The sequence below is a fragment of the Lytechinus pictus genome, chromosome 18 (genome assembly GCF_037042905.1).
Source record: "Lytechinus pictus isolate F3 Inbred chromosome 18, Lp3.0, whole genome shotgun sequence".
NCBI classification, from domain to species: Eukaryota; Metazoa; Echinodermata; class Echinoidea; order Temnopleuroida; family Toxopneustidae; genus Lytechinus; species Lytechinus pictus.
Window position 1 is genome coordinate 946,228 of NC_087262.1, and position 22,993 is coordinate 969,220.

At 35.1% G+C, this 22,993-nt stretch overlaps 1 protein-coding gene across 1 annotated transcript; it reads left to right on the forward strand.

Annotated features, from left to right (window-relative positions):
* The first annotated feature begins 492 nt into the window (after nt 1–492).
* LOC129282222 (bone morphogenetic protein receptor type-1B-like) lies at nt 493–22,971 on the forward strand. Its single transcript, XM_064113499.1, has 8 exons — nt 493–684; nt 1,110–1,224; nt 3,913–4,054; nt 9,677–9,869; nt 12,753–13,050; nt 13,609–13,784; nt 15,384–15,514; nt 15,937–22,971. Exons 1-8 carry the CDS (start codon nt 558–560, stop codon nt 16,057–16,059), a joined length of 1,305 nt encoding a protein of 434 aa, XP_063969569.1. The 5' UTR covers nt 493–557; the 3' UTR covers nt 16,060–22,971.
* The last annotated feature ends 22 nt before the right edge of the window (nt 22,972–22,993 follow it).

A 22,993-nucleotide genomic window follows, 5' to 3' on the forward strand; every position in this document is an offset into this window, starting at 1 on the left:
CGCAAGGTGTTAATTCACACTTTGCCACTCTCCACCCAGGTGCTAAATGGGGCTGCGATGAATGCAAGGAATGCTCCCCAGGGAGTGGAAACTGCACTTTTAGTGCGGGATTGAAATTAATCCAATGACCGGGGTAATAATAAGCTTTAAAGCGCTTTTAGCCATTCTAGGAAAAGCGCTATATACAAATTGGCTATTATTATTATTCATTTGCAGAATGGAGGTAAAGATGATATTGGGAATCACAACAAAGGCTTGTCCTCCTCTTTAAATGTATCAATTACATCTATAAAACAATAGTTACAATGTACATCAAATATAAATCCAGCCAAGGTTAACAAAAACCAATATTAAGAATATCAGTATGTCAATATACTGTATATATGTGTCATCTGTTTATAATTTGTAATGACTCTATACATGTATAATAACAATTTATCAACATCCCTATCTTTTACCCCTCTATTCTCATCCTCTTTTCTGTCTCTCTATCTCTCAATCCTCCTCTCTCATACAGATCTTATGGGTGTTTAGCGCCAGAGGAAGATGGTGGATTGATGCAATGTAAAGGCCAGCTCAGCAATCATAGGATATCCCGCACAGTATATTGCTGTAATGATGAACCAAATTGTAATCTCAAACTCAACCCAACCCTTCCCCCTACTACTACCTCAACAACTACAGGTAAAACAAAACTCTCTTTTTAGTCTTTGATTAGATTTGTGTGTGTGTTGCTTGGTGTATTTTCATGGATTTGATATATTTTTTGCTTTCATTTTTATTTTTTGGTTTGGGGAGGGGGAGGTGTAGCTTAGTAGCAAAAATACTTGGAGCTCATTAATATACTATCTTTGCCTCAACAATTGCAGATATCTGTTCCTTTAATTTCTTGTTTTGTCAATTTTATCATTAGATATTTGGGAAAAGGCTTGTAAAAATGTCAACATGTCAGATTATACTTGTTCATACTATCGTATAACATTATCTTGAGGTAGCCTTGTTTTTTTTTAACTGTGATATCGATATCTCCTGCAACAACAACATTCATATTCTTGACAGATTTCTTTTAAATCGTTTGAAAATGGTGTTTTTTATTATCATTTTGACAGAACTGCCTGGTGCAGAAGACACCTACAACACGACCGTCCACCAAATAGCTCTTCTCATCTCTGTCACATTCTGTGCCGCAGCATTCATCATTGCTCTTACATTCTTCTACTTGAGGTTTGTTATATTATTATTATGATTTGTTTTGTGTCACCTATGCCTTGAAGGTGAAAAGCAAACTGGAGCTCTGTTACCCGCAGGTCTCTTCTCCCCCCGGTTCAACCAAAGATACTACAATGGGAAGATCGGACACTTCGGCGATTTTTTGAAACGCTCCCAAACGCCCGATAAATGCTCATGGGGAAGGACACCCTCTAGCGTTGAGTAAGTAAACCATCGCACATCGGCACGCAGCTGTGTATAAAACATATGGGGGAAATGAGAGAGGGGACTTTGGAGAGGGCTCAAGGGTGGTGCATGGGAATAATTCCACCTTTCATTACCAGAAACCTGAAATATATTCATCTTTAATTTACAAAAAAATTGAATGAAAAAAATTTTTAAATGTAAAATTGTATATTCCTTCAACTCTTCACCATTTGTCTCGTATGTTTTGTACACAACCATCTTGCGATGCGCAAAGGTAAAAAAAGGTCGTTACTTACTCAACGCTGTGGGGCGTTCTTCCCGAGCGTTTCATTACGCGGTCTATGTCCTGTCCAATCTTCCCTTGTAGTATCTTTGATATAACCGATTATGGGTGGGAAGGGGACCACTATCTGAGATTCCCCTATTCAGCGTAGGAAATACATAAGGGTGACAGGTGATTTTGCCTTCATCACAACCAAAAATCGCCCGTAAAATTCCTGAAATATAATGCTTTGGGGCAACCATCTTTTCTAGAATGGCCCCAAGATCTGATTCAACATATCGTCGGCGGTCATCCGAACCATCGTAGCACTCATATGATGGTGCAAACCCATTTCAGAGAAAATCGACTTCAAAGTTTCTATAATTTTCACACTTAGTTACAGCATATTCATTGCTAGAAAAATACATGGTTGGAAAGACCAAGACAATTGCTTGACATTGATATCCTTATTTTTACACAAAACCAAGGATTGGAGAAAGCATCTCAAAAGAGCTCCATGCTTGTAATTTCGGTTTGAGCAGTTTATATTTTCCCTGTACAAAAACGCCATAGGGAAAAAGAGATACAACATTTTGACTGACCGCGATTTCAATGTGCGCGATCAGTCAAAGCGTTTTATGCACATGCAAAGTCAATGCATTGCCGATACAACGGTTTGGCTGACCACGCGCATTGAAATTGCGGTCAGTCAATACGCCATATCGCTTTGTTGCTCTGCTACAGTACACGTTTCCAATAGGATTTGCATTTTATCAAAAATTTGTATGACATAGTCTTGAAAATCCCATCATATCTCAGAAACTAAAATGAATTGCATCCTAGATTCATTTTCTGCAAAAATCCCTAATTCGATTTAAAAAAAAAAAACCAAAAGTGACTGATACGATGGTTCAGACGAACGCAGACGATATGATTGCTCCTTGGGTAAAAAAAAGGAGTTTTTTAAATTAAAGATATATCCCCCCCCCCTTCATCAATTATCTTGATGTGCAAAAAGTAACCCCTGATTGCAAAGAATATTGTTTGATTGGTCCCTGATTAATGTTTTGAACAGAATGGTGAATGTAACAGGATTGGCCATCTAGCGATTGATCTTTGTGTTACTAGGATGAAATCATGACTTTGAATAATTTAGCATATTAGTTTTTTATGCAGTAACTTAGATATCATATATAAAACATAGTCATAAGATTGAAAATTGTATTCATACTATGTTCCTTTTACCTCATTAGTAGGCCTATCTTTTAGTGCTTAAAGTGAAAGAAAAAAATTATCTTTAAATTTCTGAAATTGGCAATGTGATAATTTCATTACATATTATAGATATTTTGATCATTATCAAATGTACAGATGATGAAGTACTGATTTTGTTGCAGTCGATTTTGACAATCAAAACTTATTTATGATTGCTGCCAAAGAAATTCTTTGGAATACACTTCCTAATAAATATAGTGACCATCCACAGTTTAGGGTACAGGGTTGATTATCTTTTAGATACATTTCTTAATATTCATCCTATTGCTGAAAGGTCTACAATCTTTGGAATGTATTTTCGTCCATTGTCTGGGAATCTAAAAACATCCTTATTTTTCTATTTTTAAGGCTGGATGTAGCTTATTACTCCTGATTTTAATCAACATAAATGTCACTCTATTTCTTGCTTTTCTCACATCCTCTGATATCTCTTTTTCCATCTGTCTGTCTCTCTTCATCCCAATCTATCTCTCTTTCTGTCTCTTTTTTATCCATCTCTCTCTTCCCCTACCACCTGCCTCTCGTTCTCTCTCTGTCTCTCTCTTTATTTTATATACACTCCCTCTCCCTCCTTTTCTCTTTTTATTTGACCCTCTGAAACTCTATCCATTTTTCTCCTCTCCCCTCTCTCTTCCCATCTTTTTATCTTTCTGTTTTTTATTTCATATACATTGTACACTCTCCCCACTCTTTTCTGAAATCCTCTATATATCTATCTTTCTGTCCCCCACTCCCTCCCTTCCCCTCTTGACCCCCCCCTCCCCTTTCCTTTCCATGTACACTCCCCCGACTTTCTTCCTTATCCGTCGTTCTCTTCCCTTTATTTCTTTTCCTTCCTTTTTTCCATTTACATTTTACATACTTTCCACTTCCTTCGTTCTCTGTCCGTCTTTCTCTCACTCTCTCTCCCTGTCTCGCCTTGCCTATCCCTTTCCTTTGCTATTTCCTCCTCTGTATAGGTATAAGAAGAGAGAGGTGAGAAGACGATATGACTTTGAGGTAGCCCAGCAAGATGACTCATTCATTGGACCGGGAGAGACGTTATCAGAACTGTTAGAGAAATCCAGCGCATCTGGAAGCGGTTCTGGCCTTCCTTTGCTCGTAAGTTCCAATCAGTAGATCGATAATCAAAAGGGCAACATCTGACATGTGTAGACTTTAAGATACTTCTTTAAATAGCGAGCTGACATGTTAATTGTCCGCAGTGAGCTTCTTTTTCCGCTTAACAGAATTCTTTCCAATGATAAGACACCAACATTTGTCATATACCTTCAAGATTAGCATTAGGGGAGCATTTCATCAACATTTTGTTTTGACTAGTTGTAAGATCTGAAATCTTTCCTTGACTTTGATTGGCTGAGAAGGGCATGTGACTTGCCAGATAAAGTCTGACACTTCCTTTTATAAAATGCACCCCTGAGATCCAAATTTTCATTCATGCAGGCATATGTACAATCATTAGCATTCTCAGTCAAAATAAAAATGTTTGATAGATTTAATGAGGCTTGTAACAAACATTTGGGAATCGATTGTACAATTAATTTGCACAAAATGGTGAATGTAATCAATCGTAAAAATCTATGATTAAGCGCTGGGCTATGTGTAACGGCTCAGATTTGCTCTTGTGTGAATCTACCCAGTCTGTTCATTCAGTACTTTGTCTGACTAGATTGAATTGACAATTAGGAAAGACAGTGTGTGGTCTCTTGCTATATATAGTAAATGGAAAGAGTGAGCTGGTTTGTGTTAGGTCAGTGAACTTCAGGTTTGCCACATTAAACCTATGAGAGTCGCCTACGAAACTTGACTGTTGACCCACTAAAATCAAACTTAATAATTCAGGTGCCCCATCTTACAAGGAAGTGCAAATCAGCTGTTGAAATTGTACAGTTTAAATTATTAAACTACTGCACTACAAGTCGGACGCATCCCAGAATGAATCAACAATGGTATGCTAGGCTTCGCGATCTGATGAGAGTTGGTAAATCATGTAACAAATTATTTGTATCCCTACATACATATGTAATCAACAAAATTTAAAGGTGTCTGTTGTCACATTTTATAAGGGAGGCGCAACAAAAATACATCAGAAATAGCTTCCTTCACACTACGGAAACAGTGACCAGCAAATCTCATACTACGTTTTATTACCATGGTGGAAATAGGTGGAAAATCTCCATAAATTTTATCTTTTGTTTTTTGATCTCTTCAACTAATATTTTGTACCCTCATTAAGCCCCCATCGCACTTATTCCGAATCAAGCAGAATTGGCCTGAATGAGAGGACTATTGTTCGACCACCAGTCGATCATTTAAATCTACTTCGAACACCGTTCGAAAATACCCCTTGAATGTTTTGAACATGACCAAAACCTTTGGGACGGCCAAAAGAAATGACAAAAATATTTCGAATGCACTCAGAATGTAGCACGAATTATCAATCTGACTCCATTGCGGTTCATTTTGACTAGTGTATGATGATTCACCTGGTCAATTCACTGAATTTCAACTCCAGTTTGGTGAATTCATAAGTTCCTCCCAAAAATTTCTAGATTTTTTAAATATTTTTTTTTGTTCCAGCTTCTGCTTGATTCCTGCTGATTCCGAATAAGTGTGATGGGGGCTTTAAAAGTCGAGTATATGTGCCATCTAGTCTATCTTTTAAGGACTTCTTGATTGTCCATGTTTCTAACCATACAAAATGATACTTTCCTCACATGCCCTAAACAGGGAGAGTTTTATTGACAGAGAAATATTTGATTCCCAAACCAAAAGCAGCTGATGAAAAGCATTCCATGCAAGAGCTTTCCTAGATAGAAATTCTTTTCTTGAGTTGCATACATGTATGTATGAACCTAAATACTTAAATTTATCCACTTTTTTAACTTGGCTCCTTCACATGTCAGTATTGATGCATGATCATGAGCTTTATTAAATGTCATGTACTTGGTCTTTTAGGAATTCAAGTAGAGGCCAAGTTTTGCAAATGCATCCTCTACTGCAAGAAGTAGTTTTTGTGCATCCGTCAAAAGAGCAGTAGTCAATGCTATATCATCAGCATAATCTAAATCAGTCAAATATTTGTGTTGGTCCCTACTTGTAGCCATAGGTTTGATCTTCATTCCTTTTGTTCGTACAAAATCCAGTGAATATCTTAGAATTCCAGAATTTGTCACAAACTGTTCAGTAGGTCCATCTACACTTCGAACAAAGGAGAGTGGATTTGTATACATTACATCGATTGCTTGTATTACTTCACTTTGGATACCATAGTTTGAAAGAATTTTAATCATATTACAACAGTTAACGCTACCAAATGCCTTTGAGAAATCAAGGAAGATGATAGTACCTTGTTCCCTACATGTAGATATTCTTAGTTCTTCAATGATTCTTTCAATGTTCCTTACTATTGGGTCAACATATGGAATCAAACGATTAAGAAACAACGAATTATATATCTTAGCTGCAATTGGGGATAATGTTATATAGTCCAGGATAGAAGAGGCATAACCTTGTTTTTTTATATATACAATATTTTTTTATGGTTTCTTGTCAATTCGAGGGTGCTGATTACGAATCTGGATGATGCCACTCGTGTAACCTTGAGCATTTTCCGCAAATTGGCAAAATCCAATATGGCCGCCAAAATATGCAAATTACCCATGAAAATCATACAATTGTCCACACATTGGCTATGAAATGCATGAAATTGTGTGGCAGGAGTGAAATACTCTCTGAAAAAATAATTTTTGACAAAATATTTATTTTCCTGATATTCAAAATGGCCGCCAAAGGCCCTTGTATACTCTATTATGTACAACATGAATAGGGAAAACTAATTTTCACAAAAATTAGCACTAAAGTGCAAACAAATCGCAATGTATGAACGAAGTAATATGCAAATCATCATTACTAACGAGATATATCATTTATTATGTCATATATGGGAACATTTCTGTATAAAATAGCCGCCACTGGCCCAAACAGTATTGCGTACAATAGCAATGGGGGCCAAAAAATTCACAAGAGTGATCACTAAAATGCATATTATTAAGATTAAACGAGTGGAATACTGACTAAAAACATAATTGTTAACGAAATATATTATTAATATGCCATGTATGTGATGAATGTTTTATTTTGATATTCAAAATGGCTGCCAAAGGCCCTAAAAGTATTATGCACAATGAGAAAGAGGAGCAAAGAAATCACAAGAGAGAGCACTAAAATGCATATATATGTGAAAAATTAATGGGATACCGTCTAAAACATATTTTCTAACGAAATATATCATTCAGGTTTCAAGTTTGTGTTATTTTGACTTTCAAAATGGCCGCCATAGACATTAACAGTATCATGTACAATGCAAAGTGGGAAACCAATATTCACAGGAGTGAGCACCATAAATGCATGTAATTGTGATCTATGAGTAAAATATTGTCTGAAAGCATAATTTATATTAAGATATATCATTTATTCTGTCAGTTAGGTGATAAATACTGTTATTGGAAAGTCAAAATGGCCGCTACAGGCCCTTATGGTATTATGCACAATGTGAATGGAAACAAATTATTTCAACAGAATTTGGCTTTGCTTGGCCAAATGGTGATGTATGAGTGAAATATTGTCTGAAAACATGATTTATAACAAAATATATCATATCCTATGAAATTTAGGTGATAAATACTGTATTTCAACATTCAAAATGGCTGCCATATGCCCTTTTTGTGAACATTATTTGTCTCCACTCAAATTGTATATTATACGATAAAGGCCTATGGTGGCCATTTTCAATTAAAAAATGCAGCATTTATCAACTTAATTACACATGATATGATATATCTCGGTAGAAACCATGGTTTTAGACAATAGTTCACCCTTTCACAATTCACAATTCACAATTATATGCAATATTTAAAGTCGAGCAAAGCCAAATTCTGTCAAATTTATATGTCCCATGTTACAATGTACACAATACTTTTAGGACCTATGGCAGCCATTTTTTATTTCAAAGTACAGCATTTATTACCTCCACGACCAATATGTGATGTATTCACTTAGAAATCATGTTTAAGACAATATTTCTACTCGTATATCACAGTTATATGCAATTTATGATTCTCACTCTTGTGAAAATTAGTTTCTCCATTCGCATTGTACATGATAAATATAGGGCCTATGGCGGCCATTTTGAATGTCAAAATACAGCATTTATCACATAAATGGTATATTAATGGCAATGATGTTTTTAGTATTCCACTCGTTTATCTTAATAATATGCATTCTAGTGCTCAGTCTTGTCATTTTTTGGGCCCAGGCCATTGTCATTGTACATAATACTCTTTGGGCCAGTCGGGCGGCTTTTAGATATCAAAATACAGCAATGTCCCCATATATGACATAATAAATGATATATCTCGTTAGTAATGATGATTTGCATGTATTACTTCGTTCGTACATCGCGATTTTTTGCGGTTTAGTGCTAATTTTTGTGAATATTAGTTTTCCCTATTCATATTGTACATAATAGAGTATACAAGGGCCTATGGCGGCCATTTTGAATATCAGGAAAATAAATATTTTGTCAAAAATTATTTTTTCAGAGAGTATTTCACTCCTGCCACATGATTTCATGCATTTCATAGCCAATGTGCGGACAATTTTATGATTTTCATGGGTAATTTGCATATTTTGGCGGCCATATTGGATTTTGCCAATTTGCGGAAAATGCTCAAGGTTACACGAGTGGCATCATCGAGATTCGTAATCAGCACCCTCGAATTGACAAGAAACCATAAAAAAATATTGTATATATAAAAAAACAAGGTTTGGTCAAGTTTCTATGGAGCCTATCCTGGACTAATACCTCTATAGTTTGATGATGATGAAAGATCACCTTTCTTTGGAATGTGTATAATGCATGACAAAGAGAAAGCTTTGGGTGTATTACCAATTAGAGTTCATAAAGGACTCTTACATATAACGGCAGGAATGTTATTTGGGCAAAATGACTTGGAAGTTTGCACCTTGAATTATTATACTCAGAATGGATTATAGAGGCTTGGTGTCATACTACTTAAATTTTGCCTGATATTGATTTGTTTTATCAGATAATCAAATCACAGATTTACAGGTAATTGTTTATACCGTTGTTGAAAGCACTCAAACATCAAATAAAAATAAAAACATTGATAAAAACTATTTTTTAAGGAAGAAGATGATTCCCCGATGTGCTGGATTCAAGAAGGCTTTCATGTTTGATTTTGTTTTTGTTAGGGCTGAGTAAAAACGTTTAACAGCTGTTCAAATGATTGGTTTTATAGTAAAGTTAATTGTTAAAGTGAAAAGAAAATGGTTAACCATATTTAGTTTAGTAAAAAGTAGTTTTAAAATAAAACATTGTGCAGAATAATAGTAGTGATAATGATATTTGGTCCTTTTTGAGCGCATTACACATAGCAGACTGTCAATATACTCACTGAATTAAGCGTAATTATAGCATGAAATTTGCCTAAACCATGGTTTCAAACAATAGATCCAAAATCACTTTTGTGAATTCAGGCCTTTAAAGTTTATTAAACTATATGTAGATGAAATAGAATCAGAACACAAAAAGCGTAGCAAACTGCTAATAAGACTGAGTGATCATGTACCATGCAATCAGGGTGTCTATTCTGCTATGTCAGTTCATCATTTTTTTTTTCTTCTTTTTTTTTTATGTAGGTCCAGCGTACCATAGCCAAGCAAGTCCAGCTGATTCGGAAGATTGGTAAAGGACGCTTTGGTGAAGTATGGAAGGCCAAATGGAGAGGGGAGAATGTAGCCGTCAAAATCTATTTCACTGCCGAGGAGGCCAGCTGGTTTAGGGAAACTGAGATCTACCAAACGGTTCTTATGAGGCATACAAACATATTAAGTAAGTTATCAACCCTCCCTACCATAGAAAATAATTTATGAATCAATGGCATACGTACAAACAAACAAACATATGAAGTAAGTTATTTTTCCTCCCCAAAATAGAAAACGATTTATGAATCAATAGCATACGTAGATACAAACATATTAAGTAAGTTATTTTTCCTCCCCAAAATAGAAAACGATTTATGAATCAATAGCATACGTAGATACAAACATATTAAGTAAGTTATTTTTCCTCCCCAAGATAGAAAAACGATTTATGAATTAATGGAATACAAACATATTAAGTAAGTTACCACCCCTAACCACCTCTAGAAAAACTCTTTTGACTCAATGGTTTAAATAAATATGTGTAAATATTGTAAAGCACAATGAAGCTTAATTTTAGAAGCATATTACATCTTACATATCTAAATGATGTTAAACAAACCACTGCTTTGTGGTATCATCATCGGGTTATTCATAATGAGATGTTGAAATAAATCAGGTCATGTGTTTGAATCCCACTGCAGTCCAACATCCTTTGAACAAGGCATCAATCTACACTGTGCCACACTCCACCCAGGTGTTGAGTGGGTATCCCAGTAGGCTGTGAAAGTCTTTATGTAATATGAGTCTTGGAACTCTTATAGGAATACTCCCCAGGGAGTGGAGAAAGTATATGTATTGTATATATGGGAAAGATAGGATCTGGTGATGAGGATTATGATAAATCTGTAAGGCCACCGCACACAATTGGTCTGTGACCAATTTTGGAACAATGTAGTAGAATTTGGTGCTAATATTGAGACATGGAATATGTTACTGTGAAGAGTTCTAAATCATTGTATGAATACCTATGTTTAAATCTGTGACTATGCTATCCCAGGGGGGGGGGGGCCTGCTAGGCCCCCCTCAACACTTTGCGCAATATTTTTGCCGCGCAAATTTTTTTGACCGCACCGCTTGCTGACTTTTTACTTTCAAGTCTTGCGCAACTTTGAAACCAATTTTGGGTCACCCGAGTACGTGGTTCTGAAATTATGCAACATTATGTAAGTGCATGTCAGACCAAAAATTGCTCAAAAATGTGATTTTGTGTACAAAGTCGATGCAAATTGTGTTTTCAACCAAAAATCATAAATCTATGATTATTTTTAGTTTTGCTGGTATAAATGGATATTTTTTATGCTTTTTATGATCTCAGATGAGTCCCCAACAAATTTCATTAAAAAACAATGAAAAATAAAAGGTAAAAAAACCCAAAGAAATACATAAGAAATTGCAAAAACAATATAATACATAAGAAAATGATTTGATACAGCCGTTTTATTAATTTTATTTCAAACCACCTAAATATAGCTGGTACAAAAAATGTTAAAACGGCTGTTTTCGACTCGCCGTACAGCCGCCGTAGAGCAAATGTGACCGAGGTATTAGAGATGAACTGCTGTATTATTAACTTAAAGCACAAAACGAAAGTGGAATTCTATCATTTACTTTGAATAGGCCATTAACCTACCACTTGTGAAGTCAATAAACATAAACTCAACCTTGAAATTGACATTGTAAGAGTATATTTCACACTTAACCCATTCACACCACTAGAGATTGTTGTCTTTATGCTTCAAGGTATTATTCTTAAATGAGACTCTCATTCTAAGCGTGGATTCATTTGTCTAGTGTGAATAGGTCGATAGGTCATTAAATAAAGCCAACTGGTACTTATTAAACTGATATTCTCTCTATTCATTGGTCCTGGTATTCCATTGTTGAAAATGTCATCATATTTTGAATTTCACTTGGAATTGGAAGGCACACTAGAAAGAGAAATAAAAGCATGTCAAGGATGTGATAGGCAAACATCGATGAGGTTTGTTCTGAATAAGGAAGTTTTTCTCTGAATAAGGAATAAACAATTTCATAAAATTATCATCAACTTCATATTCTTTAAGATATCACATTTCTAATTCTTGAAAGATGTTCCTAGTCCATGATCAAATATCATGTGCATATTTCTCATCTGGGAACAACAAGTCCCACTGCCCCCCCCCCACCCCATGTTATACCGAGGTTTGTTATACTGAGGTATTTTTTTTACCTGACTAGAAAGCACGAATGCCTGTGAGCAAGCAACCAGGGGACCAACGGCTTAAGGTCCTCTCCGAGGGACCTGGTAAAGAGGATAAATGTCTTACCAAAGGGCACTAGCGCACCATTTGGGAATCGAACCCGGGACACTGGAATCCGAAACCCCGCTCTACCGACTGAGCTATCGCGCCTCCATGTAATGAAGAGCTTGCCAATGTTATGGCGAAAAATGATAATGAATCAATGTGATTATACTGCTTAGAGATACCTGTGTTTGTGATTCGTAGTTAATATGCATTGCTGCTAGTTCTTAATTTTTATGCAACATTGCTTAAACTATGTCACAACTTACTTGATGTATCTATATGTGTTGTTCCATTTGATTCTTTGCTCATAGCTGACTTTGATAAAAGATCATAATAATGGATGTAATTGTTGTCAAAATCAGACAGCATTCAATGGGAGTGGATTATAAGTTGCTGGTTACAGAATGTGTGAAAAGCATTGGGAATGCCTTTAATGATAACAGAGACTTCTTCGGGGGGAGAGCAAACTTTTTGTCCCAGTAAAATATTCTATGGCCAAGTCTGCTTAACCTTTGGCAACTGTCAGCCCAGCGTAAAGCGACACAATGAGTTAACCATAAGGCAATTTCCATTTAGACATTAGTATTACATAATATCTGCTGGTCTTAAAAATCTTTGTTCTCTAGGTGATTTACATGTATATCCCAATCTCTCAAATTCCCCATGAAAACACACAATAATCTTCCTTTAAATAAACATTTCTTCACTTTTTGTTGCTCTTCCAGGTTTCATTGCAGCAGACATCCGAGGTAGCGGGGCATACACCCAGCTCTTCCTCATCACAGAATACCATGAATGTGGCTCCCTCTACGACTTCCTAGGGGTCAACATCCTGGACTCCCAGAGCATGCTTCGATTGGCGTACTCGGCGGCCAATGGGCTGGCCCACCTCCACACAGAGATCTGTGGCATGCAAGGCAAGCCCGCCATCGCTCACAGGGATATCAAGTCCTCCAATATCATGGTCCGGAAGAATGGGACGTGTATGATTGCTGATATGTCGTTAGCTGCTCGTTTCCTCAGGTACGTTGAACACTCTAGGAGAGTACACTACATAGCTTGGGTTATTTGCCAACCAAAACAAAATTACAAAAAACGCATAAAAAGTTAAGAGAGTGATGAAAGCCCAACGTTTCAATGCAGTACTCCTAATATTATTAACATAAACACATGAATGCTGAAGCATTTAGAATCTATTATAGTCCTAGACTACATTTTAAGTTGTAGAGCAAAATAATTTAGGCTTCATGAGAATGGTCGGTTCGGTGAATGATGAAAAAGGGTTGATATTAAGAATTTGCTCTTACAAAGGTGGGCAGGTCTGTTGTTAATTGAAGCGTTCTTGACAGTGTTCTCCACACCTTCTTTAGAAAAGGATAAAAGCATGCATTCAGTATTGACCCCGTCTCCATGTTGGAAACAAATTAAGCACACTAAATATACTCAGTTAACATTAAGTATGGTTTTAATTGAAACTTTCTTCATGAAGTCCTGCCATACACCATTAATCTAATGGATTAGTAGCTCGGTCATACCTTTAATATTCATACATTTCTCTTGTTCATATTCATGTCATTATAGCGAGGGGAACGAGATAGACCTTGGTCAGAACACAAGGGTAGGAACAACTCGCTACCTACCACCAGAGATCTTGGACAATGCCATGATGAGGAACTCTTTTGATGCCTTCAAGATGGCTGACATGTATTCCTTTGGTATGGTGCTGTGGGAGATTGCTAGGAGATGTGTAACAAGAGGTGTGTGATGTTACTTTGTTTATATCCCCATGCACACAATAAAATGACCATCAGGACATTACACTAAATCAGAATTAGCCCAAGTGTATTGATTAGACTATCATTTGTGGAAGTTTTTTTTTTGTATTTTTATATCAATATGTTTGATGATCATTAATTTGCATGTATCTATGCAATTGAATTGTAACTAATGATGGTTGAAGTAAATAAAATGAATTGAATCGAAATTGATAGTCGACCAAATGGGTTTAACTTATAGTCCCCTGTAATGGAAAAAAGATCACAGAATTCAGGTAGAACACTGAATTCACAGAATTTCATGGAAAACATTGTTCATGCCCCACAAAATGGAAAATCAAAAAAATGTGGTAAGAAATAAGCAAAATCTAATAAAACATAATTTTGCATAGGTGAAGATATCTGCTCGTCAAATTTGTTTGCAGTGTTTACTAGTATTATGTCAAATCTGCATAAAACTGTATGTTTTCCTAAGATTTTACTTTGTACGATTGCATTATCATAATATTTGTACAGTCAATGAAGAACATGGAATATGATCTTCAGAACACTGAAGAAAACAGAATTTTCATCTTAGAAAATGGAAAACTGGTACCTCTAGAATATTTCAAGATATATGGGGCTATATATATATGCTTACTATTATGACAAAAACATAATTTTTGTCTCGCCTGCATAGCAGAGCGAGACTATAGGCGCGGCTTTTCCGACGGTGGCAGCGACGGCAGTGTCGTCAACATTGAAATCATAACCAAGGTTAAGTTTTTGAATTGTCATCATAACTTAGAAAGTATATGGACCTAGTTCATGAAACTTGAACATAAGGATAATCAAGTATTACTAAACATCCTGCCAGAGGTTCAGGTCACATGACGAAGGTCAAAGGTCAACTTAGACCATGTTGGGGAATCGAATTCGAAATCTTAACCAAGGTTAAGTTTTTGAAATGTCGTCATAACTTAAAAAGTATATGAACCTAGATCATGAAACTTAGACATAAGGGTAAAGGTATAGTGTATCACTGAAGATCCTGCGTAAGTTTCAGGTCACATGACCAAGGTCAAAGGTCACTTAAGGTCAACGAACTTTCACCATGTTGGTATTTGTGGAATTGTCATAACTTTGAAATTTTATGGATATAGTTCATGAAACTTAGACATAAGAGCAATAAGTATCCCTGAACATCCTGAATGCGTTTTAGGTCATATGACCAAGATCAAAGGTCATTTAAGGTCAATGAGCTTTGGCCGTGTTGGGGGCATTTGTTGAATTGGCATCATAACTTAGAAAGTTTATGGATCTACACATGTAGTTCATGAAACATAGACATAAGGGTTATCAAGTATGTTTTGCACACGTCTTAGGTCACATGATTATGGTCAAAGGTCATGTTGGGTCAATGGATATGATATTTTATTGTAACATGAGTGTTTTCTTTTGTGTATAATTATTCAATATAGCTGTTTTCAAAGTTAGCACTGTTGCTATATTGAATCGCGTAATGCAGGCGAGACTGCCAGAGGCGTTCCACTTGCTTCCTCTTGTGCAAGATTTCATGTGTTTGGTTGGTCTGTATTTCAGGAATTGTTGAGGAATGTCAGCTGCCATTCTACGATGCTGTACCAATGGATCCTAGTGTAGAGGATATGAGAAGAGTAGTGGTGATAGAGAGAAGAAGACCTGACATACCAAATAGATGGAGTGGTGATGATGTAAGTAAAACCTGCTCTGTAACGCTAAAGAGCCAAGCAATCAAACAACAAAGTTTTGATTAAAAGGATATTAAACCCTATCCTGTTTGCAGAATACAGCTAGGATATATCAATTATTTTTATATAAGTCTATAAAGTTGAATTATACAGATCTAGAATTATGTGTTTTGTTCTCTGGCAAACACCTTTATAAAGTCATTGGGAATGTGTATTAAGGTCAATTCTGAGATTGTGTTTAAAAGTCTTTTATCAATTTATAATGGTATCCCTAAACCAAATTGATGTTCTTAAGATGACTTGGCCTTTTTATATGATCAATTTTAAATTCTGTGAAGCCAATGTTCTGAAAATGTGGGTCGACTTTTAGCTTGTGTCTGGTGATTGTTTGATGGAGTATACTTTGTCATTTTTTTCTCTTTCAGATTCTACGAACGATTTCAAAAGTGATGTCAGAATGCTGGAACCAAAACCCGGCAGCAAGGGTCACCTCACTAAGAGTCAAGAAGACGCTGGGAAAACTACAAGAAAATGAATTCAAAGTTTAGTGGTAGATAGGCGTAAAACCTCCCGCAAGGAGATTACAGACTCTGATGTGTATGGCAGAGATCAACATGTTCAAAGTTTAGTGTTAGATAGACGTAAAACTTCCAGGAATGAATGGGTTTACCGACTTACATAGACTCTGATTATTATGCCAGAGATCAACATCTTCAAAGTTTACTGTTAGAGAGACACAAACGCCAGTAAGGAGTTCACAGAATTGCACCAACACTTGTATGATTGGCAGATCAACATGTTCAAAGATAAGTGTTAGAAGTCAATTCCTGGAAGGATTGCAAAGAATTGCATAGAGTCTTATGTGTGTGGCAGAGATCAACATGTAGAAAGGTTAAGTGTTAGAGAGATGTAAACTCCTAGAAGGATGACACAGAATAGCACCAACTCTTGTGCGTTTGGCAGAGAACGCACATTCAAAGTTTAGTGTTAAACTTCAACTCCCTGGAGTTCACAGAATAGACTTTCTCATTAGTGTGTGACATTTTCTGGTTGAACAGTTCCTTGGATTTACAAGAACTTTGCATTTTGAAAAATAATAGCTGAAGGATCTTGAAAATTGAGGGCCTATATGATTTATGATGCATTTGATGAAGCAGTCTTTGCAGTCGCCAAGCTCTGAAGAAGCATTACACCAGGAATGGAGGATAAATATGGAAGGTTTGTAGATGTCATCTGCTGAATGAAGAACAAGAGCCCAAGCTCATCTGTGACTGTCTCCATACAGAATTGGAAATGGTAAACAACTTGTGGAAACCCTGCAAACTTGAACAGCTGTAACATGAAGGTGTCGTGAAAGTCAAAGCCGCAACAGATGTAGAGTTGCTGGGGAAGATCCAGGATGGAGTCTATGCACTTGCATTCAACAGAACATTGCCACAGGCATTGTGTGTTTCGTCTCAAATGTTCTCACTCTGTTCAATTACACTTGATATAAGAGCAAGACACGCTTTACCGATATCAACCAAAAGCACTTAGTAAAACCAAATTGTGACAGATTTATGCAGTACTTTAGTATTTCTTGTAAATTGCTCAAATCATTTAAAGTACTTATAACAGGGATTTTTAGATTTAGATTTATTTCATGGAGGTTGGGATAAATTTATGGTGTTTTGTTGGTTCATGATGTGAAAGAGCATCAGTGAAACTATTGTTTGGATCAGTACTCTTCAAGACTGTGTTGCATTTGAGTGAAATAGCCCAGGAAATCATTTCAAAAACATAACAGAAGCGAAGAAACAGAGTTTAAAAAGCCAAATTCAGAAGATCAACCTGCACTGTCCTGATTTACTAAAGATTTCAACAATTTTTTTTTGCATTGCTTTAATAATAATAATAGGCATTTGTATAGCGCCATCTATCTAGAAATAATGTATTTCGAGAAGCATTGTTTATTATTATTATTACCCCGGCTTTAGCTCGAGCTGCCTTTCAGCGCTCAGTGCATTCAAGGAATTCATCCTGCCGGGTCCCCATTCACCTCACCCGGGTTGAGTGCAGCACAATGTGGATAAATTTCTTGCTGAAGAAAATTACGCCTTAAGAGGTTGTTGACATTCAAGGAAGGTCAAAGACCTCTAATAGGTTTGTTTCTTTTATTCATTGCTTCATACTTAGGTCGTCCAGTATGTACTTACATGGACATGAAAGTTGTAAATTTTGCACTCAAGTTCTGCACTCATTTAATTGGTTGGCTTAGTGCTGCTGGCAACCAAGGTGAAACCCTCGCTGTTGTCTGAACACGCTGAAAATAAATGCGCCAATATTCATTGTAAGTCAATGCCCTGTTCACACTGTTATGTTCTTGAAAGTACCCTGTTATCATTCAGGAAGTGTGACAAATAGTTGTTTTGTGGTCTAGGGCTGGTTCCTGAAAGTTATATTAGAAGATTTGGATCCAAACTCTGATAATTGTTTACTGCATGATTGTGTAAGAAAGAATGTGAAGGAGGGTAAACTGATTGCACTATTAACATATTAGCTATAGCTAATTAGGTACTAATGATACCAAACTGTAGAGTAAATCAAAGTACTTAAACCAACATTATATACTGTTCTTAAATGACCAGTAACTTAAAAGCTAACTACTAGGAGAGTCATAAAAACTTGTTTGAATGATTTGATATAAAAAGTGCCAATTTTTTATTACATGTATGAAAATATCTATATATATGAGCTGCATGTACATATATATTGTAAACTAATTCTGTACAGCTTGTAAAATCACACAACTCTCCCCAAACCCAAAGTATGTTCCCACTTATAGACTTTCATGTCATGTTACAGACACTCGTTTTGTCTTTTACCTCACTCAGTTCACCCAACTCTTATCCAAATTTTGTGAAACATGAATAAATTGTGTGATTTATTTATGAATATTGATTAATTTTCTTCAGGTTTTTTTTTTTTCACTGTACTTGCAAACACTGCCTTTTGAAGAATAAAAATAAAAGGGACAGAAAAAAAAATATTGTTTGAGCAAAAACTAAAAGAATGAATGCTTTGAGTTCCAATGTAAACTTCCACACAGGTCGAGTTTGAACCACATGATACAAACATATTGCTATTAGTTTACAATATGAACTATCAACTCAAATACTAAAATAATGAAGAGAAGTTGTTTCGAAAACTAGATTAATTATCAACATGATCATGTTCAGTTCACAATTGTATGAAAAAAATGAAGTTCTTAAAATTACATGCATCTATTACTAAATTGAATTTAAAAGAAATATACCGGTACATGGAACAAATAAAAGGATATCATCCAAATTTAATTTGCATCTTTATGTAAAGTGTTATTAGTGGTTTGGGTTTTATTTAATAAGAATTTAATGTCTGCAGTCATGAATTGAGGTTTTATTAATAATTCAATTTCTAATTCACCAAGTGTATTATCAAAAGTCCACAAGATGAAATGTGTATTATTAAGTAGGATGACTGCACTAGTCAAAGCTTGATATTGTGTACTTCATTGTACTGCATTTGTTCGCATTCAGTATTTATACATTTGTTGTGTGGAAATACATTTTTTTTATCAAGATGAAACAATTGCCAAATTAACAAGTAATTAAGATTTAAAAGCAAATGATATGTACAAGTTTAATGAAGAAAAATATTATGTGAAGCATTGTACAGTTTTTACTACAGATTTCTAATGTGTGTTTATGCTGAATGGTCTGATTTGGGGTCTATTTAAACTGTGTACAGATCTGAAAATTACCGAGTACTCTCCTATCCTGTGTTATGTTAAACAAAAGATTTTAGTTACCCGTACTATGTGTGTGTAGATAGATATTGTATATGTGGTGTACATATCATCCCTACTTGCTACTGATGTTATGTAGATATATTCATATTGACCATGTAGTTAAACAGAAGATCAAGCAGTATTTTTATATGCAAATATTACCCTCGTTATCGTATTAGGGGTTTGTTCATAAATATACTATGCCCCGTGATGATTTAGGTTCAGTCTTAAATTTTGGTGAAAAACAAAATCATTCATATACTTCACGAGTTAAAAGGAAAAATTCCCTTTGTCATGAACTATCCACTTCTAATTCGTTATTGATGTTAACTGGCAAATATATTCTTTTCTGTTATTATCCCTATGATGACAGGTGTTGTTCATCGGCTCTTTATACTTTTATGGGGGGGTAGGGCTGACTGTAGGTCCAACAATTGCAAGAAACTCAGAAATGTATTGTTGGCCACTCAACCTTGATAACATTTCAATATAGACCAACTGAGCAACACAACAGTCAAAAGATTTTTTTTTCGGGGGGTGGTGGGGGTGTTGACATTCATTCAGTTGGTGCCATGGCAGATATCCTCTTGCAAAACATACACACGTATGGTCCAAATCATACAATAAACATTAATTTGTATAGTGCAGCTTTTATATAAAAAGAGTAATAAGAACCTAATGTCTAATACTATTGCAAGTTCTTCTATAATTGGAATGTTTGGCAGGTTTTACCTGTGTATTAAAGGCCCAAGTAATATATTTAGGGGTGTGTTTTTTTCTGTACAAAGAGGACTTTGATGATATTTATATTTTCTCTACTTATCATTATCACTTATTTTCTCATTATGAGAGAAGATTATGGTTGTATATTACTTTTGTTGTAAATATATATGTATTATGATTATACTTCAGTATATGGAGAAACAGAAGGAATCGTAAAGATGTTATCATTTGATTAACCCCATATTAGTGAATTAAATTATATTATTTTACTCTCTTGTATTTAATATATCTTTTCTCCACGGAGTACGAAAAGAAAAACTGAACATTCAATTGATGCTCTCTTACTATTCCTATTTTCATTTTCTGAAAGAAATATTTTTAATGATTTTTATTAAGATGAGCTAATGACCCAATGTCGAAAGTTTTTACATATTTGTGACTTCCATAGTCTAATACAATAAGCTGCCTTCTTGTTGGAATTTGTAATGCTGTTGATTTCTTATGAATGAACTACTAGTAGTATATGCTTGACACTGGTGACCTGGGGAGGGGGGTGTTTCACAAAGATTTAAGTTTGACTTAAAGTCATGCTTAGTGCCGATGAACTCATAATATATAATGCGCAATCTTAATTATTAGTATAATACAAAGTAATGTGTGTCATCAGATCCTGAATTGACTAAAGTATGTTGTATTTTATACCTCATGAAATCATGAACTTACTTTAAGTGCAACTCTAAGTCACACCTCTTGTTCTTTGCTTAATGAGATACCATCAAATATTCTTTGTTTAAAAAAAAACAGTCTAAACTGGGTGAAGATTTTCAATCTTACACATGTCAGTCTTGAAGTTGCTTGTAAATTCAAAATTCTCCAACTCATCTTTTCATAATAGAAATTATTGATTGATTTTATAATTAAATAGTGATCAATCAATTACAACATTGTCATATATATTTGAGATTAATTGCAAATCAATTCTTGCAACAGTCCATAATATTTGTGAAACACTCCACTGATATGGTACCTTTGACTGATATAAGATGTAATATGTTTCTATATATGTTCGATCACAATGCTTTGTAGTTCTAATTATTTCATTCATTTGGTCAAGCACTTTTTCTGAATAACTGGAAGGGCTACCCTGTTAAAAAGTTAAAGAGGAGATAAGTTGGGGATCTTTATAAATTTCATCAGACCTTATCTTTTTATAGAGATATATAGACTACTATATGAAGAGAATTATTTGCTGGGGTGTCAAAACCTCATATCTCAAAAAAAAAAAAAAAATTTAAATAATGAAAACGGCTCAGTAAACGTTTGATTTTAGAGTTATGACATATGTAGCAGCCCCTATTTTTTTTTTTAGCTTCAGAGATTTCTCCACAGGAATCATGAGACCATTTTCAGGCATTCTCAGGCAATATGAGATTGTCCCCTTTGTCATAATACTAAATTACATCTTTTCAAAGCCGCCCTCAGACGAATAACATTTTGAGATACAAGGTTTTAACACCCTCTGCAATAAAATTTATAAGCAAAGATGGGGCATGTTTCATTTTAAAGAAAAATCAAAAATATAATTTCTTTGCCAATATGGCAACCACCATGGTAACAGCAGGGCACAGCAGTCAATAAAAATCAAGGTATCCATGGAAGCTTTGACAATGGCCAAGTTACAATAGTTGTATGTCTTATGGAACGGGCCCCTCGTATTAATCTAAGTTCATTCACCTTTTATAGTTTTTATTATGTTCTCCAAAAAATTAGTGTAAACTAAGCTTAAGACATATTGGAAGAGTACTTTGTGAATTGCTGATGATAATGTTTATTGTACTATTATTTCCATGCATATTGTATTCACTTTATAGACATTATAAGAAGTCCACTGCATATTGAACATACCTCGTAATTGTTGCCATCAGAAAACTAATCCATAATTTTGTTTTCATTGTAACAAAATAATGAATACACTTTATTTGATAAATGCACAAAGATTTTTTGTCTGCCTTTCAGCCAAGATTGCTTCTCAAAACAATAGTTCTGTTTACATGTTAGTATGCTTGACAATGGAAGAACCTCTTATGATGATTGTCTGATCTAGCATCCGATATTGAGAGTTTTTCTTGAGTAGTTTATTACATCTCTCAGTGGAAATTACTGACACAACCTTTTTTCATGAATTGCTCCCTTGAGGAACATTTCATGAAACAAATAGTGATTTTCACTGACTATTTATTTGTTAAAAGCTACTGAAATCCTTGCATCTGATTGGCTCAGAGCAAAGTTGTCAGAGGTATTTGTTTAGTGAAACGCTCCCCTGAGTGGGGCACCACTGACATTATGTTCAGAACACACATCTTACTCAGCGCCTTTTACTTTTCAATCTAAGGACAGAGTTTTCTGATAGCAACTCTTTTGAATTACAGTACATTTTCTTTAAAAGGCAACACCTAATTATTACCAATCACTTGTGAATAGATTTTACCTGTCTTCTTCTATTAATCTTTAATGAAGATGAAATAATCTCAAATGTTTATGATTTCAGTTTCACTTTTCTGTTACCAAGATTGAGAACAATAGGATGTTATGTGAGTTGAAATTTACAACCTGTTTTGTCAAACTTGTTATCAAGGTATCCTACAAATTGTATGTCAAATTTGCCCTCGGCCAATGAAATGACAAAATTTCACTAGCTTTTAACGGTGGTATGTAATTTGCGATTGATGATAAGTTTCATGAAACTGGGCAAGAGTACACTATGTATATAAGCAATCTAGTATAGTGGTAATGTATTGAGTGGAAATGGGGGATTGTGAAAGAGATTTGTTGGGTCTTTTCTTTTCTTTTTTTATTTAATGCCCCAAACAGTTACTACTTTGTTGATAATGACAACATTTTTTCAATAAAATATCTGGAAAAAAAATTATTTTTACAGTTTTTTTTTCATT

Bases quoted from the DNA above. Each gene is read 5' to 3' on its own strand.
- LOC129282222 (XM_064113499.1), top strand. From the start codon at position 558: ATGCAATGTAAAGGCCAGCTCAGCAATCATAGGATATCCCGCACAGTA. The intron at 685-1,109 runs GTAAAACAAAAC...TCATTTTGACAG, and splicing joins TACTACCTCAACAACTACAG to AACTGCCTGGTGCAGAAGAC. The intron at 9,870-12,752 runs GTAAGTTATCAA...TTGCTCTTCCAG, and splicing joins GAGGCATACAAACATATTAA to GTTTCATTGCAGCAGACATC.